The sequence below is a fragment of the Chinchilla lanigera genome, unplaced genomic scaffold (assembly GCF_000276665.1).
Source record: "Chinchilla lanigera isolate Chin_1 unplaced genomic scaffold, ChiLan1.0 scaffold00078, whole genome shotgun sequence".
Taxonomy (NCBI): domain Eukaryota; kingdom Metazoa; phylum Chordata; class Mammalia; order Rodentia; family Chinchillidae; genus Chinchilla; species Chinchilla lanigera.
The window spans coordinates 10905922-10926784 of NW_004955479.1; the positions used below are offsets into that span (position 1 = coordinate 10905922).

At 43.6% G+C, this 20863-nt stretch overlaps 1 protein-coding gene across 3 annotated transcripts in view; it reads left to right on the forward strand.

Moving 5' to 3' along the window:
* The first annotated feature begins 3544 nt into the window (after nt 1-3544).
* The window catches only part of Cpa2 (carboxypeptidase A2 (pancreatic)), a 28255-nt gene continuing 10936 nt past the window's right edge, over nt 3545-20863 (forward strand). The window contains exons 1-8 of one of the 3 annotated variants that reach the window (XM_005402436.2): nt 3545-3730; nt 8166-8313; nt 11437-11518; nt 12896-13030; nt 13609-13704; nt 16442-16543; nt 18487-18585; nt 19876-19986. In XM_005402436.2, coding sequence (XP_005402493.1) covers nt 8249-8313; nt 11437-11518; nt 12896-13030; nt 13609-13704; nt 16442-16543; nt 18487-18585; nt 19876-19986 — 690 coding nt within the window. In that variant the 5' untranslated portion in view covers nt 3545-3730; nt 8166-8248. Of the gene's footprint in view, nt 3731-8156; nt 8314-11436; nt 11519-12895; nt 13031-13608; nt 13705-16441; nt 16544-18486; nt 18586-19875; nt 19987-20863 lie in introns of all 3 variants that reach the window. The other 2 variants (XM_005402435.1, XM_005402433.1) reach the window with 2 other exon arrangements.

A 20863-nucleotide genomic window follows, 5' to 3' on the forward strand; every position in this document is an offset into this window, starting at 1 on the left:
CTGAGCTAAAGCCCCAGCCCCTATATTTTAGACATCATTCCCTATTAGTTCATAATGAGCTATTCTCATTTCTTTTTAATAGCTGTATAGTATTTCACTGTACAGGTTGAATATTCCTTATCTAGAAATATTTCGAGGTTTTTTAAAATTTGTTTTTAGATTTTGGAATCTATCTATCTTGGGGGTGAGACCCAAGACTAAACAGGAACAATTTATATGCATAGCCTGAATATAATTTTAAGCAATATTTTAAATGATTTTGTGAGTTGAGCATGCTGACACATGCCTGTAATCCCAGCACTCAGGAGGCTGAGGCAGGAGGATCTTTGTGAGTTCAAGGCAGCCTGGGCTACAAAGAGAGTCCAAGACCAGCCTGAACAGCATAGTGAGACCCTGTCTCAAAAACACACACACACACAAAAATGATTTTGAGTATGAGCCAGGCATGATAGCACATGCCTATACCTCCAGAATTTGGGAAGGTGAGGCAGGAGGACTTCCATGAGTTTGAGATCAGCCCAGACTACATTGTGAAATCTTGTAAAAATTTTTTGTGTGTGAATGAAACAGTTTTATGGTATGGAATTTTTCACTTGTGGCATCATATCAGTGCTCAAAAAGTTTAGGATTTTAGAGCATTTTATATTTGGGATTTTGAGATTAAAAGTGCTCAACCTGTATAGCTATATTGTAACAGAAAACGCCCCCTCATCAGTATACTTCAGTTTCTTAGCTGCCCAGGTAACAGTTCCTGTTAGAAATGACTGGTCACTATGATGTATAATTGGTCACTATGAGGCATGTTGTAAAAACCAACCAGACAGCCAGGTACTCTGCCTCTATATTTCCCCTTTCAGCTCCATCAAAAACTCCCTCCCTCAGCCTTCAGGGCCTGATATTTTGGGAATGATCCTGATCAGTGCCTGTTGATATAAAATAAATCTGCCTCCAAATCCTGGGTGTCCTTTCAGGTCTTTTGTTTGCCTTAGCACTCTCAGCCCTGATAACCTCTACCTTATGGCCTTTCTCTGGGAATTTGATTATTCCAGATGTTTTCTATTAGCAGAACCATACAACCTTTGCCCTTCTGAGTTTGACTTACTTGGCATAGCAAGTGTTCGAGGCACATTCAGGTTGTAGCATATTCACTCCCTCCCCCGACCACATACCCCCAATCCCAGACATTGAACCAGGGCCTTCACACTGAGCTACATCCTCAGCCCTTGTTTATTTTGAGAGAGGGGCTCATTGAGTTGCTAAATTGCCTAGGCTGGGCTGACACTTGGGATCCTCTTGCCTTAGCCTCCAGAGCTCTGGGATTACAGGCATGTGTCACCACACCTAGCCTATGCTTTCCCTTGAGCAAGATTTCTCAAATTTGCTTGCAATCTAATGTATACAGTCAAAATGTGTGTAAGGGTGGGACCGGCCTTTCCTAGTGCCCAGGGACCAGGTGGCGCCTCATGTGTGACACAGAAAGGCTGGGCAGAGGGAGGCTGCGTGGCCAGGAGAAGGTGAAGGTGTGAAAACAAGGACCACGCAGTGGATCAGTCATGTCAAAGTTAGTTTCCTGGGGCCCGGGATATAGCTCAGCAGCACGGTGCCCGCTCGACAAGCCCGAGGTCCTAAGGTTGATTCTTAGTTCCAAAAAAAAAAAAAGTAGTTTCCTTACAGGGCTAAAGCAGGGGGAATTCTGTATCTTGCTAGTTCAAGTTGATTGAGCCCCCTTCAGTATTGGTTGCTGTGAGCTTCCTGCATTTTGGAAAACATTTCTAAGTTTAATTTGATTACTGTGGCACTCAGCACGAGTGGCTCCATTCTGGTTGTGTCTGCTCTGCTGGGGCCCTAGTGTAGGAGCTCAGTCTAAAATAATGGCGTCCTCTGAACTTTAACCGTATATTCCCTTATGTTGTTTGTAATATACTTTGAAATACAAATCAGATGCCATTAATAAGAAATCTTTGCTGGATGTGGTGGCACAAGCAGGTGGTCCTAGCTACTTGGGAGGCTGAGGCAGGAGGATCACAAATTAGAATCCTGCCTGGGCAATTTAGTAAGACCCTGTCTCAAAATAAAATTAAAAAAGGGCTGGGGACTTAGCTCAGTGATAAGGGTATGTGTCTAGTATGTGGAAGGCATTGGGCTGAATCCCCAGTACTGAGGCAGAAAAAAGGAACTGCTTTAATAAATTATAGCAAATATAATTCAGATCTCCCCAAAATACAGTTTAATACCACATTTAGAAAAATAATACCACATTTAGAAAAATAACCTATAAAAACAATGTTTTTATATAGATCATGATGTTAATCATCTCTAGGAATATTTTAACTTTCTGAGTTACTTTTGTAATTTTTAAAAAAAAATGTAAATTACTTTGCAATTGAATAAAAGGTTATTATTTAATGCAGGTTGAAATTAGGGTTTAGTTGTGCGTGGTGGCACATGCCTGACATCCCAGCACTTGGGAGGCTGAGGCAGGAGGATTGTTGGGAGTTTGAGGCCAACCTGGGCTATAAAGGGAGCTCAAGGCCAGCCTGAACTGCATAGCGAGACACTGTCTCAAAAAAAAAGACAAAAAGAAAAAAAAGAAATTAGGGTTTTATGATATCTTTTAGCTCTTGAAAGGTAACTACTTCACCTTGTTATATCAGGTAAATCTACTGTTTAATTTCTATATATTAGACTTTAGTACACATTTCCAGGAACCTATTATATACAATGTAAGGAGACTATTTATTTAGATGTCTTTTTTTCCCTCCAATGGTGTGTAATAGAAATTTATTGCAAGCCACGTATATAATTTAAAATTTTCAAATAACTACATTACAAAGGTAAAAGTAACAAGTGCAATTAACTTTAATAATATATTTTATTAAACTAATATTTCCAAAATGTTATCATTTCAACATACAAGGGATATAAAAGTTATTAATGAGGTATTTCATATTCTAATTTCCCTAAGTCTTTAGAATCTAGTGTGTATTCTATACTTACAACATATTTGAACTGGACACTAAATTTTCAACAGTTGAAACGTTGTCCTGCTGATATCGCGATTAAGGGAGAGCTATTTTACACGGGTTTAGTTTTAAAATTTAAGTTAAAATGAATGAGGATTAAAAAAAATAGTTCTCGGTCAGCCCAGTCAGGTTTCTAGTGCTCACTCGCTGCGTGTGTCTGGTGGTTACAGCCCCGCAGGGCAAACCGCACATTTCTGCTGGACAGCGCGTGTACACACCGCGCCAGGCAGACACGGTCCGTCTTACTCATCCTTGGCCGCAAGGTAGGAATTCCCTAGGTGAGGAGTCCATGCATAAACGAGGAAGTGGAGAAGGTAGAGTGAAAGACAGATCTGCACAACACACAGTCGGGAGGCCTCGTTTGTCTCCTGCCAGGGTAGAACAAAGAGTTGTACTTGGAGGACCTTTGAGCTGGGTATTGAAAACAGCAAATGATTTGTGAAGGGAATCTGTTCCTTCCAACTGACTCACGGAGGATTTGGCTCGTGGACTTGTAGAAGGCCCTTTGAAGACAGCGGTTATCCGCCTGCGGCAGAAGGGGGCAGCAGAGAGCTACCAGGGTGCTAGGGCTGGGGAACCCCGAAGGACGATAGGTGGACAAAGAGCGTTGGGTGAACCCAAATCCAGAACTCAAGGTCAGCAGGAAAGCCAGGCTACAAGCTCAGTGTCAGGAGAAAAGCCAAAGCAAGCAGGACCAAGGCAAGAGAGTGGATGTTGGGAATCTGTGGTTTCCAGTGGTGCTTCAGCAGGAGTTTCCTTCCCTCCCTCTTCCTCTTCTTCTTCTGTTTTTTTCTGTTTGTTTTTCTTTTCTTTTTGGTTTGTTTGCGTTTTTTGTTTTTTGAGACAGAGTCTCACTATATAGTTCAGTCTGGCCTTGAACTTACTGTGTAGCACAGGCTGGTCTTGAACTCACAGTGATTTTTTTTTTTTTTGAGACAGGGTTTCACTACACAGTTCATGTTGGCCTTGAACTCACTTTGTAGCCTAGGTTGGCCTTAAACTCACAGCAATCCTCCTGCCTCAGCCTCCTGAGTGCTGGGATACAGGTGTTTGACACCACACCCAACTTCACAGTGATCTTTTTGCCTCAGACTCCTGGGTGATGGCATTACAGGTGTGCACCACCACACCCAGCTGCTTCTGTTTTTGTTTTTGTTTTTCTTAGACAGGGTTTTGCTGTGTAGTTCAGGCTGGATTTGAACTCACTATGTGGCCCAGGCTGGCACTGAACAAGCAGCTATCTCCCTGCCTCAGCCTCTCAAGTGCTGAAATTACAGTCATGTGTCATCATGCTTGGCTTTGCTTCTTTTTTACTTAAATATAAGCAAAATGAAGAAAACTAAAATTATCGTTAACCACACAGAACTTTTGGTAAATTGTACAGTTGCTTTACTAGCTTAACTTTTGGGGATATTTCCTTCCAATAAAATCATTTTGAGTGCATGCTTTGTTTTTTAAAAATTTAATATTCTGTGAACATATTTTTCATTTCTTTAAATTTATTAGTATTTTTATACATATTTTGTTTTTGGTGCTAGAGATTGAACCCAGGGCCTCATGCATGCTAAATATGCAGTTTACTGCTGAACTACCTCCCCAGCCATACACACATCTTTTTTTTTTTTTTTTCTTTTTGATACAGAGTCTTGCTTTGCAGTTCAGACTGGCCTTGAGCTCACTTTGTAGCTCAGGCTGGTCTCGAACTTGCAATGATTCTCCTGCCTCAGCCTCCCAAGTGCTGGGATTACAGGCACGTGCCACCATGCCCAGCCTCACACATCATTTTTAATGGTCACCTCATCTTTGGTTGGTGTGGATTTGCTCTACTGGATGTACTAACTACCAATTAGAAGACACTAGGATTTTTCTAATTTTCATCATTTTAAACAATGTAAATCTTAGATAATTGTGTGCAGCAAGCCCCTGTCTTCAAAGACTGCCCCTCCCCCAAAAAGAGGGAGAGAAATGTAAAACAAAACAAAAACAAAAAACCTCCTTCTCCAGATTTCATCCACTAGGATGATGATTTAATACTGTGATAATTTTTTTTAACCTAATATACTGCCATATTGTAGTAACGTACTTTTTTTTTGAGATAGCATCTCTGCCTCAGGCTGGATTTAAACTCACTATGTAGCCAGGCTGGCCTTGAACTCGTGGTGATACTCCTGCCTCAGCTTCCCAATGTGCTGGGATTACAGGTGTGCGCCACTACTTCCAGCCGGCATTGTCTGTTTTCTACAAGATTTTTTTTTTTTTCGTACCAGTAATCGAACTCATGACCTCACACTTGCCAGGCAGGTGCTTATGCTGCTGATTTTTTTTGTCTTTTTGAGATAGGGTCTCACTATGTAGTTCAGGCTGGCCTTGAGCTCACTTTGTAGCCCAGACTGGCCTCGAACTTACAACGATCCTCTAGTCTCAGCCTCCCGAGTGCTGGGATTACAGGCGTGCACCACCAAGCCTGGCTTCTACAAGATATTTTCTTACAGAGTTTTTAAGTCTCTTTATATAGTAAGGATATTAACCCCTTGTCAGATATATAGCAAATATCCCTCCTGTACAGTTTTTGGTTTTTCATTGTTTTTTGCATGTACTTTCCCAGAAGGTTTTTATCCTTTTAGTTTTTGCTACTAGAGATTGGACCAAGTGCCTCTGCGCTGAGCTACATCTCCAGTCCTTTTATATTTTTTGTTTTGGACAAGGTCATGCTAAGTTCCCTGGGCTTGGTCGTAACTTATGATCCTCTTGTCTCAGCCTCGCAGGGTGCTAGGATTGTAAACATGTGCTATCACGCCCAGCAAATTTTATCTTTTAAAACACACTTTTTATTTTGGAATAATTTTAGGTTTACTGAGAAGTTGTCAAGATAGTAGCAAGAACCCCTGTACATCTTCCCCCAACTTTTTCGGCATTAACAGCTGATATAACCGTGCCACATTTATCAAAGCAGAGAACTATGATAAGATTTTAAAGGTGCCTTGTTTAAAAAAGTGCAGCAGAGAGTCAAACAACTCTGATGTAATCTTAATCTTTCTGTGGTGGAAAACTGGGTTTAAAGTTTGGTTAATTGGAATTTGGAGCCCAGAAACCATGGTTTTGCACACTTCCAGTAAAACCACTGAAGTCTGTCTCATCCATGGTATTCTGAAACATACAACCAATGGTTTATTAACTGAGCTGTTGAACTCATTGCACTGCAAATAACCATGTTTCTATAGGCAAAATTTTGCCGAGCTCTGGAGTCTGGAGACTGTCCCCAAGGATTCAGTGTGTGACTGTGTTTCCTTTGGGGTAGATGCCAAAGAAATGAGATGTGTGCTTAATGTGTTCTTGAGGAGGAGTAGCCTGCTATTAGGGCGCTTTCCTAAAAAGAGCTGTCATCATTGTCCTACCTGACACCTCCCCTAGGGATGAGTTGCTAACACAGCCCTTAGTCTAAAATGGTCTTTCCCTAGAGCCGTGGAGAATCACGTGGCTAATTGGGCAGGGCAGTCAGAGCTGGGAGCCAGGGCTATGGATGCGGTAGCCTCAGACCAGCCCTAGGGCTCTGGGAGCCGCCTCTCTTAGGGCCCCATTTCCACTTCTGAAAAGCAAGTGACCTTTAGTGATCTCTTTCTGGCATGAGATTTTTTTAGTGATTATTGAAAACTGATTTTACTGGAGATGATGGATATGTGATATGCAGTATTGATTGTGCTTCTCGAAGCCCCTCCCATACATCCCTCTGCCACCACCTGGTCCAGACTCCTCATCTTCAACCTGGATTTCCACTCCCCACCCACCTCATATCCCTACATGAAGGTGACCCAGCCTCTCACATTTGCCTCTGCAAGTCCTGCCTGCTGAAGACTCAGCCTCAGCTCCATCTTTTCCAGGAGCCTTAATTGATTCTCCAAGTACATTAATTTCAATGCATCGGGGTACTGTTTATGTGATAGTTTCTGGGGACATGAGGATGCATTTTTATCTCTGCCTCTTGCTTTTTTTGGTCTTCATTCTGACTCTTAAGAGAGGGGAAAAGAACCAAATCAATGTAGTAATTTCTTCAACTGGAAACACTCTCTCTCTCTCTCTCTCTCCCTTTCCCTTTCAAACAGGCAGTTGAACATTCAAACCTAGGGACTTAAAAGACATGTAGATGAAGAATTTGTCATACAGGGAACAGATGAGAATTTCTTTGCAGCTGTTTGTGGTTGGTTCTTGCTGGGCTGGACATACTGTAAGGTGTGCGAACAGCCAAGATGCAGTAAAGTGTGATTTCTAAAAGAAAACAGGTCTATTTTCTTCTTATGCAGTGAAAGAAAAAGTCAGATTATTATAGATCTGTGTTTATGGACAAGAAAAGAACATTTTTGTTAAAAAATAAAACCTTTGTTTAAAAAAATGGTATACACTATGGTTTAATATTTGTTTAAGAAAAAAAAATTGAAAGCATCAAAAGAAATTTGGAAAAGTAGATACCAAATGGTTTTCTCTGGGTGGAAGAATTATTGCTGATTAAATGTAAACACTTCCTCTTAATCCAAACTTGCTGTAACAAGCAATGTCATTGTTATAATCAGAAAGACTTTTGCTCATTTTGGAAAAAAACACAGAAATAGGGAGATCAATTTGGTGCAAATGCAGATGGATCACTTTGGAGACAGCACAAAATTGAGTATTAAAAGGTGTTCTGTTTTGTTTTAATACGAAGTGAGGACTGGCATGGGCCATGTCTACAGGGACTTTGAGCAGATGTGGACTGCGTGATTGCAGTGTTTCAGGGTAAACATTATAAAAATAAACAAACGAGCAAACTAATGGAATGTGATAGACAGGATGTCTGAGTAATTACTATAAATGTTCTGACTTTTTTTTTTTTTATCAAGGACCCAGAAAGGACTTTAACCTCTAGGACTGTTACTCTGGCTTCTATCACTGGGCAGAGTTAGTAGCACTTTATTTTTGAAATCATAAATGCACTATTTGCCCTTGCTGTGCTCTGGCAATTGTGTTTTCTTTCCATGGAAGTTTGTTATCTCATCCTGGGAATGGAAAATGTACAGACCGGCATATCACACCTGTGGGGGTCTATAACCTTGAGATTTTCATATGAAGGTGGGAATTTTACCATGTGTGAATTCACTTGAGTTCTCGCAGGGCCCATGGATTGGCCTCAGCTGCGCTCCCTATAAATAAAGTTCAGGAAGGACTGAATTCTGGACTCAGGAGAAGCCTTGAGAATGAGGCTGATCCTGTTATTTGGTGCCCTTTTGGGGCATATCTACTGTCGACAAACATTTGTGGGGTAAGTTATGTTTCCTGGTACTTGTTTGAATTTTACCTACCTAGTTAATGGAGACTCTCATTTGATGGTTACAAAATAATGTGTTTTAGGGTGTATGTGTTTAAGGTTTTCGGGATGCTTTTAGAGTTCTGGAAGCAGAGTGGGAAAATAGAGTAATCAAAGAAGAGATGAATAATGGGGAAAGGAAAAGTGATAACTGTCAAAAATGTAGAGATGGCTCTCCAATAAAGTAACTTTTAGTTGGGAATAAAAGATTGGATTGCAGCTGGGTGTGGTGGCACATGCTTGCAATCCCTGTAATCCTAGCACTCAGGCTGAGGCAGGAGAATTGTAGCAAATTTGAGACCAGGTTGGGCTTCAGAGTGAGTCTAAGACTAACCCTGCTTCAGAAAAAGTAGGATTGCAATCCTAGACACACATGAACAGGACAGGAGAACAAAGGAAAGCTTAGGGGTTTTTATCAGGGCTGAGAAATCTACTGAAATGATTTGAATGAAAGCTCAGTGGTGCTGGTGGGAGCTGGCGAACTCTGATTGGTGAGTGGGGCAGTTGTTAGATAAAGTTAGTTCTAAGATCATAGTCGGCAGTTCCTTCATCATCACTAAGTAAAAGTAGGTTTATTTTATTTTATTTTCTTGTTTTTTTGAGACTGGATCTTGCTACACAGTCCAGGCAGCCTTCAACTCACTGTGGAGCCCAGGTTGGCCTCGAACTCACTGGAGTTGCAGGGGTGTGCACCGCTCCCACCCTAAATAGTTTTAAGGAGAGGAGAGGCTATTTTGTTGGATTGGTTCTGTGAGCAAGAACCTGGAGCGTGCATCCATGGGCACTTCCCTCCATTCTAGTGGGGTATGGCAGGCATAACTCTATTTTGTATAAAGACTTTTCACAAAAGAGAACACACATAACCCCACTTCTCCATGTCCTTACTCATTTTGTCCTCAGATGATCAGAATGAGGGGATGACAGACATCAGAGGACTGAGCCACTCGGCCATTTGTCACAGTGTCAGGCTAGTCTGTCACCTCCTTCCAGCCTGTCTGGGTTTTATCCTGCACATCAGCCCCTGTCCACCGCCATCCTCCACACTGTCACTGGTGGAACCGCAGGAAGTGGGGAGGTCAGGGCTATAGATTTCAGCCCAACTCCTCTCCTGCCTTGGAGATACATCCTTCTCTGAAGGACTTTGGTTTCACAATTCTGTGAAGAGCTTTGGGCACCATTTTTTGAGAGTGTTCCAGGGAACTAATGAATCAGTCAAATAAATTTGGTCCCAAAAAAGTAAGTGGGCAAATAAACTTGGGAGCTGGTCGTGGTGGCACACACCTGTAATCCCAGCACTCGGGAAGCTGAGGCAGGAGGATCATTGTGAGTTTGAGACCAGCCTGGGCCACAAAGTGAGCTCAAGACCAGCCTGAACTGCATAGTGAGACCCTGTCTCAAAAAGACAAATAAATAAATAAATAAACTTGGGAATCAGAGGGTTAAACAAGCTATCGGATTTCTAGGACCCTCCCCACCACACTGGGAATCTAACTCATGACCTCGCGCTTACCAGGCAGGCACTGTGCCGCTGAGCTAAATCCCCAGCCCCTTACAGGACCTTTGACTAATTAGTGTGCTCTAAAAATCCATAAGAAGGCATCTAGGTTGCAGCACAGATGTCTATTTTATAAAAATTTTCAACAGCCTCCTTTTCTTTGGCTGAACAACTGAAAGGGCTACTGTTCCTTAGAACACACATCAGGAAACATTAGCCTAATGTATTACTTTATCCAGCACCTTCTCAGTTTAAGGAGGACTCCTGGGAGTCTGTGCTTTAATCAAAAGTAATGAGGTTCGAATGGAGGAATTTTCAGACCATTTTCTCCACATGGATTCTTGGAGGCAGAAGAGCCATGAAAGGCAAACATCCTGTCATTGTGTACTCCACTAGAGTTCCCTGGAAACTGCAGTGGTTGCTTTCAGAAGACCTGGATTCTGGTCACTGTCTATGGCTCACTGAACCTATTTGGTTCCCTCTGCATTCCCCAAGGAAGGGGCTATGAGATTACAGCTCTTTTATAAAACCCTTTTCTAAGAATATATATTTGCTTGTTTTAGGTTTTTCTTTTCTACCAGTGTCCCTGATAATGTTTATTTCCATTGTAAGTATGTGCATGTGTGTAAAAAGAGGCACACCATGATCTGTCAGGGTCCCAGTTTTTCCTAGCCATGCCCCAAGTTTGGGCCACATGAATGGGCTTCTCTCTCTCTCTCTTTCTTTCTTTCTTTCTTTCTTTCTTTCTTTCTTTCTTTCTTTCTTTCTTTCTTTTGTTCGTTCTTTCTTTCTCCCTCCCTTCCTCAATCCTTCCCTCCCTCCTTTTCTTCCTTCCTTCCTTCCTTCCTTCCTTCCTTCCTTCCTTCTCCTCCTCCTTCTTCTTTCTTTCTCTCTCTATCTCTTTCTTGTCTTTTTGAGACAGGGTTTCACTATAAAGTTCAGGTTGGCCTCGAGCTCACTTTGTAGCCATAGCTGGCCTTGAACTTGAACTCCCAGTGATCCTCCAGAGTGCTGGGATTCTAGGCATGTGCCACCATGCCCAACCATGAATGGATTTTGGAGATAGAACTCTGATACCTTTTAGTTGCAAAAATAAGAACAAAGAAAGAGACAACAACAACAAAAAACAAAACCCAGAAACCCTCAGGTCTATCTAGATGTGAATTTGATTTCTCTTACAAACATCAAATTAATTATTCTACTTTTAAAACATCTTTTTTTTTTTCCTGAAAAACAACAACAAACAAGTTTTAAAAGCCAATGGTTTATGAGCAGCAGGTATTATTTGACAAATACTCATTAGCTAAAGAAAAAATAACCTTAACGGTAAGCTTCCTGCTAGGAGCGGGCATACCTCTGGATTAGTGTTTAGATAACATTTCCTTGGTGGAAGTAAAGCCATTCTGTCACTTCCTGTCCTGGGAATGCGGGGCAGTACATGTTTTATTAGTTTCTGCACTGTCAAAGAGATCATTGCCCACTGTATTCATGGCTTACATTCAGAGGCTGACAGGAGCAGAAAGCAACAGGAAATAATGCCCAGGTTTTGTTTTAAGGTTATGTCTGTTGTTAATATTCTTTAGAGACCAAGTTCTTGAGATCATCCCAAGTAATGAAGAACAAATTAAAACTCTGGTGCAACTTGAGGCTGAAGAACATCTCCAGGTATTTGTCCTAGGGAGGGCTTTGTTTCCCAGGCTGAATACTCTGTGGTCAGACACCATGACTGACAGCTATTTTGGATTGTAGTTTTATTTATTTTATTTTATTTTTTGAGACAGGGCGTTATTTTGCAGTTCGGGCTGGCCTTCAGCTCACTTTGTAGCCCAGGCTGGTCTCAAACTTGCAATGATCCTCCTACCTCAGCCTCCCCAGTGCTGGGATTATAGGCATGTGCCACCATGCCCAGCTGGATTATATTTTTAAAAAGTTTTTTTACTAATACATGTTTGTAGTACATAATGATTATATTCCTCATGTAATGGCACATACACATAACATACCCCAATTCCTTTTTTTATCCCCTTCCCCTTGACACTGCCCCTCCATCTCTTAGTCTTTGTCTTAGTTATTTTTCTTCTTGCTGGGACAAAATACCCAACACCCAAATTTAAAGGAGGAAAGGTTTATTTAGCTCACAGTTTGTAGAGATTTCAGTCCATAATTGGGTGACTTCAAAGCAGGGTGGCATGGCAGACAGGAATAGTAGTGGAGAAACAGATAGTGGTGGGCAGAAGGTAGCAGAGCAATAAGGGATGACCACAGCTCTTTCTATCCCTTATATCTTATCCAGGCTACTTAGGGCGGGAGCGCTCACACCCTTAATCCTAGTGCCTTTGATCCTAGCATTGCACCATGAATCAATCCCAGCTCCACACACTCTAGATCCAGCCACCTTTGAAAAAGCCCCGCCTAGGACTGCATGAGGATTCCGGGGATCATCTAGACACAAGCCATAAAAGTTTCCTTCCCTTTTTGCAAAAGATCTATCTTAACTCCTCTGGCATAGTGTGGGATTCCCAAAGCCTGGGCTCTAGTCCCAACTACATAACCCTGGGCAAGTCACTTACCTTTCCTGTGACTCACTTTCACATTCAGAAAAATGGGGATGAGTATATGATTCTATCTCGAGGGTATGTTGTAAAAATGAAAAGAAATTTTGAATGTGAGAATTACTTTGAAAAATTGTTGAACGCCTTGAATGCATTAGTTCCCTTCTAAAATAATTCACAGTGTTAATATCCTATTAGGAAATGAATTGGATCACTTGGGTGCCAGGTTATTTAAAAAAAAACTCCCCAGTTTTAAGTGATCTTTTCCTCTGCCAGTTTTATTTTCTAGCTGTAGGCAGGGGAAGCAATATGACACACTGGCCGGTACTTGGATATTTAAACATTCTTGTTGCCATATCATACTAATTCCATAATGATTCTGGTTTTGTGGGGTCAAAATAAACTAGGTAACAGATTGATTTCTTGAAATCCATCCATTCTGCCAGAATAACCCACTCATTGTCTTGGCTTGGCCTTTTGTCCCTTTCAGCTTGATTTTTGGAAATCACCCACCATCCCTGGGGAGTCAGCCCATGTCCGAGTCCCCTTCGTCAACACCCAAGCAGTTAAAGTTTTCTTGGAGTCCCAGGGAATTGCTTATTCCATCATGATCGAAGATGTTCAGGTAACTATGCCGTAGACTTGCCTTCCAGAGACTTACTGGCCCACGTGGACTGAAGGCCCACCCTCTTTTCTCCTTGAGTACTCTTTGCAGGGAAAGTTTCTGTGGCTATCACTAGGGTCTCCTAGCAGAGTGAGCTGCCCCTGCGGGATGGGTAGAGTGGCACCATCTCTCTCCCTTTTGCTTTAGGCACAAGTGAAATAATAAAGAACCAAGGGTGAGGGCAAAAGAGAGACTATAGTATGAAGTATAAAGTGCAACCTGAAGGGGTTTAGCCAAAATGGGGAGAAGCAAGCTGCTACTCAATTAGTGTTTAATCAGAGGTTAACTCAGAAGGTGGGGTGAGCTGTAACTGTGTCTGCAAGCCCTCCACACACTGTCATTCTGTACCTGCAGTGGCTGGCTGCATTCCCACTGACGCCCATCCCTACAGAGTGCTTGCTGCCAGAACCAGGGGCATAGAGGCCACAGGACCGGGGAAGGAAAGCTTGGTACTGGGGACTGGGTGTTACCATTTCCTCACATTGTAGGTTGAAAGGCATTGTTATCAACTAATCATGCATGGGGTTGTTTTATTCTAGGTTCTGTTGGACCAAGAGAATGAGGAAATGCTACTTAATCGGAGAAGAGAAAGGAGTGGTAACTTCAATTTTGGGGCCTACCATACCTTGGAGGAGGTAGGTTTTTCAAAATGAACATCAAAACAATGGGCCACTCTCTCCTTGGATGACAATGCCACTACCTCCATGTGATTTAATGATCTAGAAATCATTCTTATTATTTCCTGGCCTCTCCAAGTTTCTCTACGATTCCACAGCCAAAACCGGCATCACCTGCTTAATGTAGAACCTGAGGTCCACCTGCCCATGCCAAGAGCCACACGGTTATTTTGGAAGGGTCCAGAGTATTTTAAGTGAGCCCACAAGTAGCCCTCTCGCTCTCCTCTCCATCCTCTCGCTGTTACCAGAATTTTGAGACAAAAAGTCCCAGCTCCAGGGGCCTTAGTGGACCAGGCTTGGCCTCCTGTCTCCAAATTTCAATTGAGTAGTGGTGAAGGGCAGGAAAAGAGCTTTAATCAGCACAGTCATGGAGAGAAGCACAGAGTGGGTCAAGATGTCTTCAAGAGGCTAGCAAACTTTGGCTGGGCGTGGTGGTGCACGCCTGTAATCCCAGCATTTGGAAGGCTGAGGCAGGAGGATCATGGTGAGTTCGAGGCCAACCCAGGCTACAAAATGAGTTCAAGACCAGCCTGAACTGTATGGTGAGACCCTGTCTCAAAAAGACAAAAAAACCAAAGGAACCGAAAAAACCAACGGAGGCTAACAAACTTTGGAGTCCTATAGAAAAGGGGAGCAAAGGCAAGGGCTGGGGTTTTTGCATAGCTGGTAGTGTAGGTACCTTGTCAAGTCCGGGTCTGGTTAGTCAATATTTCATGGGTTCTGTGAGGTCCTTGGAGGGCCATCACTGCTTGAGGAAGAAATTGGTTCTCACTATGACAGGCCAACTTCTGCTTTGGGGTGGGGGCAGTCCCTGTTCCCATCATGGGGTTGTTCCCACTTGGGGGCGTGACCTCATCACGGGGTGGTGTGCAAGGCTCTGCTTTTTCTGGAACCCCTGGTAACTGTAATTTCAGGATGATGACTTCTAGCCATCGTTCCCTGGGGTCTGGAACTGGGTGTTGAGAAAGCTGGCAATGAGACGTCCTGGCAGATCCTGAAAATTAGCTATGCATATCCGGGTGCCCTTGGTGCTCTTGCTGCCCTTTTGAGGGAGGATGAGATAGCATAGGTAGATCAGTTTAGGCTCATAAACCTTGTAATGTTTAGTACGTGATTAACATGCTTATATGCAGAGCTGAGCAGTGACCTGACATAAAGTATTATGGTAGTGAGGAAGACAAAATGATGAAAGATACCAAGCTTTATCCTGCTCTTAGTTCCCCATTCGATATCTGCAGGCCCAGCCTCCAAGTCCCTGTAACACTTCCAGTTTCTGACCTTAGGGCCCACAGCCTTGGCAGAGCTGTGCTTCAGGGCTGCCATCAAGTGTGGAAGCAGGGGTTACTCTTGACGCTTCTGACCTCCAAGCAAGCATGGGGCTCCTCAGCCTGTCCAGGACTGCAAGGTTGAATGGTAGCAAAGTCTATGCAGTCCCTGCTGCTTTTTCTGAGTTACATCAGTCCCTTTCTCCATCTGGGTCACATGGTGCTAGCTGGGCACCTGGCAGGCACTTATGCCACTGAGCTATATCCCCAGCCCTAGCTGGGCACCTGGGTGGCCCTGCATTTACCTCTGCAGCACAGAGCAATTCTTGGAGCCCACGGGGATCTCCTTACACCCACTTGGGAATGGGGTTGGTTGTGTGTGTGGGGGTGTGTGGAGATGTTGATTCTGGGGTTTGGAGGTGAGGTGGGGGGTAAGAAAGAGCCAGAGAGGCTGAACCTGGTAAGCACCAAATCTCCATATCAGCAACTTTAAATGTAAAGAGCTCCCAAATTGTTTTCCCCTTAGTTTATTTGGTGGTACAGTCTGCTCTGACTTAAACTTCTTTGGGGGCAAATATCTGCTCTGAACTGACTTCATGATTTGTTTCACTGCTGGAAATATGAACCTGCGTGAATGGAGCAACATCAGATGTGTTCCTGCTACCTTAAAATTCCCTCCTTCAAAAAAGTTGTGTGTGTGTGTGTGTGTGTGTGTGGTAGTTGGTTTAAAAAAGAAAAGGTAGAAAAGAAAGAAAAAGAAAAAGGGGAACAAAGAAGATGTGCTCTCTTAACTCCCTCGCTGGCCCCACAAACTAGTGCCTGCGTCCTGTGACAGCACATGCCGACAACAACTGCAGGGGCGTTTTTGTCCCGGGGATCCGCAGTGCCGGCAATGGCCACGGCCTGGCTGGGTAGAGAATGCACAGGATTTCAGTGAAGCTGGAAAACTGGAGCCGCGTAGCCGGTGGCTTGAGGACCTGTGCAGCAGGCGCCCCATTGTCCCCGGCCTGCTCCACCCTGCCTCATTTTGTAGTGCTGGGCTCTGGATTCATCTTTTCTGGTGCCACCACCGTCTGTGCCCTCTGCTCATGAAGGCAAGGAGCCTCCTGGCTGGAGACGCTCCACCTCGGAGCTGGGGTTGTGGAAAAGCCACAGGCAAAGCAGACAAGTGCCATTTTGTCTTACACATAACTGGAAAGAGCCGGTTTTGCAGCAGCAAAATGGCTTCTCCTTTCCAGAATGACTCAGCGTCCCTGAGCTGGGGGCGGGGGCCGGGGGCGGGGTGGGGGGATTCAAAATCCCCCCAGCCTCCAGCCCCGGCCGCGCTGCCTTCTCCCACCGGGCCCGAGGGAGTGGGGATGGAGGGAGAGAAGTCACCAGTAGCCGCATCCGCTCATCCATTTCCCAATGTCTCATCTCAAACATTTCAGATTTCTCAACAACTGGACCGCCTCGTGGCTGAGCACCCGGGTCTAGTGAGCAAAGTGAATATTGGCTCTTCTTTTGAAAAGCGGCCCTTGGACGTGCTCAAGGTACCGGGGTGGGGGCGGGGAGCGGCGGACTTTGCTTCCGAGGCTTCTAGAATCCAGCCCCTCCCGGCTCGGCCCGCAGAGCCCCCCTCAACCGGTCCTCGCTGGCTCTGAGCAGCCGCACCACTCCCCGCCCCCTTTCTGTTTCTCCTTTTTTTTCTCTCTCTTTTCCTGCGCAAGCTGACGCAGGTCTGCAGGAGAGAATTAATGCGCGCGTCCTGATGGATGCGCTCGCAGGCGGCGGGGCCAGCGCGCCAGTGCGAACCGACGCGGGGGCGGAGGGTTGGGGAGGGCTGGGAGCGTTCTGAAATTAATCAAGGCGGGGGTTCTTTGCTTTTTTTCTTTTAAAGCCATTAAAAAAAAAAAGACCGAGTAATTCTCCGAACTACATTAAAAAAAAAGACCCCCACCAAACAAACAAAAAACCCCCACCTAAACCAAACCCAAAATAAAAACAAAACAAAAAACCCAGGAGTTCCGCAGTATGCAGAAGATGCAGACCGCAAAGGATGACAAACCGCAAAGGGCAATGACCTCCCGGAAAGAAGATCTTTTAAGTGGCAGCTGATAAAAAGGTTAAGGTTTTACTCCGACTTGTTACCCTGGCGGTCTTGGTAGTGATCATTTCAAGTTTTTGCACTTTGCCCTGAAAACAAGAGTGAAAACGATTTCCCCAGACTTCCTAGAAAGAGTTTGTTGAGGGGAGGAGGGAGGTAATGTCCCAATTCCCTGCTAAATTTGGAAATGTCATGGCTAGGGACCAACGGAGTAACTGGGACGGGTTTCTCCTGAGTGGTTTCCCCACAGCAGTTCTGGGAGGAGTGGTTTCCGTACTTAAGACTGGGGATGGGTTGCTGAGCCTTACTACCGCGCTTCTTTTTAGCTTCTCTTTTTTCTCCTACCACTGGGTCTGGAAGCCCCAGATTCCCAGGTTCTCCTCCACCTTGGGTTTTCCTGGCCTTCCCTCTTCCAGGGTCTCCCGTGGCTGAGGCTGTTCTATGTTTTTGAAAGTTCCGTACTTTTTACATTTGAGTTCTTTGAAGGAAAAGGCACAAAACACCTTCTGCTAAACTCTTGAAACCTGTGAAATGTAATTTTTAAGTAAGGATTTGCATTTCTCATTTACCTTATCTGCTGTGTTTGGGATGTTGCATAGAGATGTAAGTTGATGGTGCAAAAATAATTTTTTCCTCTCCATTTACTGATTCAATCGGCAAAGCCACTGTTCCAAACAAAACTAAGTCACTTCCACCGTAAAATTTAAACTCCGGAAGGCGTCTCCCAGAGCCTGCCATCCTGTTTTTGTGAAGGACTCACAAGGTTATCATGAGCATTTTATAACTAAAATCTTACAATCCTTGCATAAATTTGGAAAACAGGGAAACAAACAAAAAAAGGGAAAAGTAACACAAAAATCTATGATTCTATTTTCACAGCTGTGGGATAATAGCTATAAACATTTTTCTCCTACTTCTGCTCTTTTTCCTCTTCCTCGCTCCTCCCTCCCCTTCGTCATGGATGTATGGATACACACCCCCCTCAGGAACTAGTCTTTTAAAAAATCAAAATGACCTACTATTTTGTCACCTGTTTCCCCCCCAATTTACAACATAGGAGCGTATTTTCCTGCGTTAAACTGTCTGCAGTGATATTTAACCAACATCACAGGAGGAAAAGTCTGTGCCTCCTTGTTAGCCTGTATTTAAGCTTATGTTAAAAGATGGGCTCCAAGGAGAAAAAGAGTCCACACGGGAAAAACCTTAAATGAGAGTTAATCTACAGTGTCACTGTCTGTGTCTCCTCCTCTCTCAATCACAGTAAACACAGAAAAGGGACAGAAACAGGGACAGGAGGTAGAAGGGGAACGGAGAAGGACCCCCAGGCAGAGGTGGGGGCAAGATGCCCACAGCAGTGTATCCGTTCACATCTCCATGCTTGTTTTGCAGTTCAGCACCGGAGGAAACAAGCCAGCTGTCTGGCTAGACGCCGGGATCCACGCTCGAGAGTGGGTTACTCAAGCTGTTGCACTGTGGATAGCAAATAAGGTCATTTTGCCTAAAAGTCACCCCTTATTTTGTGTTTCTGGGTTCAGGCTCACATGCAAGCATACAAATAGTCCCTGTGGTCCTGATGGCGGATGCTGTCAGCTAAGTCCTTCTCTTGCCACGTGGGCAGGAAACAGACCCATCTAACCTTTCTTTGGTGTTTCTGCATCAGGCGCCATGGCACTTCACTTTGTGAAGTGACACGGTGAGCCAGAGGAGATGGAAGGGGTGGCCAGTGAGGAAGCCCCGCGTCCGATTTCAGCATAAGAACAGATTAGAGGGAAGTCTTTGCTGCCTTGAACTCTGAGGGCTGAGGCACACTGTGCAGATAATCTACGGAATCGTGAAAGCAGCTCAGATGGAAAATAGAAACAGGTGCAAGAAGAGTTTACTTTGACCTTCAGATCCAAAGTGGAATTAGTTAAGGGTGTTTGGGTTATTCTGAAATTTCCCCAAATCTGATTTTGCCAGGATGTAGCAATATCTTTCTTCCCCATGTTTATTGGCCCGAGAGTCAGGACATGGGCCTGGGTGTGACCTAGTCTGGTATTTCTTAAGTAATTCAAAAATGACATGTTATAAATCAGAATGTTAATTCATGAGCAAAGGAAATCGATCTACCTCAGACCATTCAAGCATGTGCAGCCATGTGCATACTGACTGATACATTTTTCCCTTCAATTAAAATGTGGTTACCTTTAGGATATTATGAAATGGATATTTAACAGTTGAATAACAATGCCTTAGGATGGCTGAGCACAGGAAATGAATAAATTTTAATCCAGCAGAAACTTCAGCTCTACTGCAATTGATTGCAAATAAAAATATATTTCCCCAAATGGAGTTTAACAAGTTCTCTGTAACCTTAGCAAAGTCCTGCATATTTAAGTAATCTGATGTTGGTCCTGAGTTCTTTGGGAAAGCTACGCTCTGTGAGCATGAAGGAAAATTGGCAAAAGTTTCTTTGGTCCATCCATGGACCTGTATAAGGCACACGTACGGTTACCTGCCATTGCAGCACGACGCACCAGAAGTAGGAAGAGAGAGGGAATGGATAGGTGATACCTGAGTTTTACTTAATAGAGGTAATTTATTCTGACCAGAAATGTAAATATACGCATTGGCATATTAAACATATTAAAATCACACAAGACTAGGCTTGGAAGATTTTCACTGATCAACAGTGATTCTTATTTTGCATTTGGAAAAGAACACATTGCCATAATACTCTGTCTCGTGTTGCCTGGCCAAAGGGGGAGATGGATTGCCATGTATGTTGCCTCTGCTTAGATTGCCTCTGATTATGGAAATGATCCATCTATCACTTCCCTTCTGGACACCCTGGATATCTTCCTGCTGCCTGTCACAAACCCTGACGGATATGTGTTCTCTCACACCAGTGTAAGTCTGGACTTTTTCTCTTTTTTCATAAGGAGTTAAGGAGCTGTGTAGGAACTTTAAAAAGCAAATACAAGTAATCTTTCTGTCCTTGATTTACTCTAAATAGATTGCCTAATCTCTCAGTAGTGGCTCTGAAAGGAAGCACAGAAAAGTGTTTATAATCACTTCTTATTCTAACGCATGATGTCTTTACATGTCGCCTCAGCCAGAGCCCATTTCAGCTGTTAGTCTGGGCTATTAGAGCTCAGTGTTCGCGGTGAGTCACCTAGGAGATTTGTTCCAATTATCTCTGCTTTTTTTTGTGGGGGGATTGATAGAAAAGAGGAGGCGGATGTTACCTGCTGACAATTAGATTGCGGCAGGATTTAGGTAGGCAGTACAATGCATCCTAACCTTTTACTTACAATCTGTAGCAGAAATTCTCTGTAATATCACTAAAAGGAATTGTGGAGGTTTTTTCTTTTTCAAATCTCATGACAAAACACCATTGTCGCAATTGTGACCCTACGTATATCTGAATGAGTCAGAGCTTCAAGTTTATTCTTGCAGAAGCTGACAATGACGATAGCTCTTTCAAAGAGATTCGTACTGAGACTCAAGCTCATCCCATGAGATACAGCATGAACAAAGGGTTCCAACGACAAGGTTAAGAAATACCACCCACTATATCCTCCTTAGAGGTTCACATTAAAGCACTAAAAGTCCTTAAAGTTCTAAAGTAAATTTACCAATTTATCCTCATATTTTTTCCAAAGCATTCTGGCACAGAATGTTCTCTCTTTCCCTCACTTTTTATAGTGGTTGTCTGATTGCATTTAAGAGCAGCCGTGTTTTACGCGACATGGTTTGGCAAGTGTTTGTTTTTTATTTTATTTTT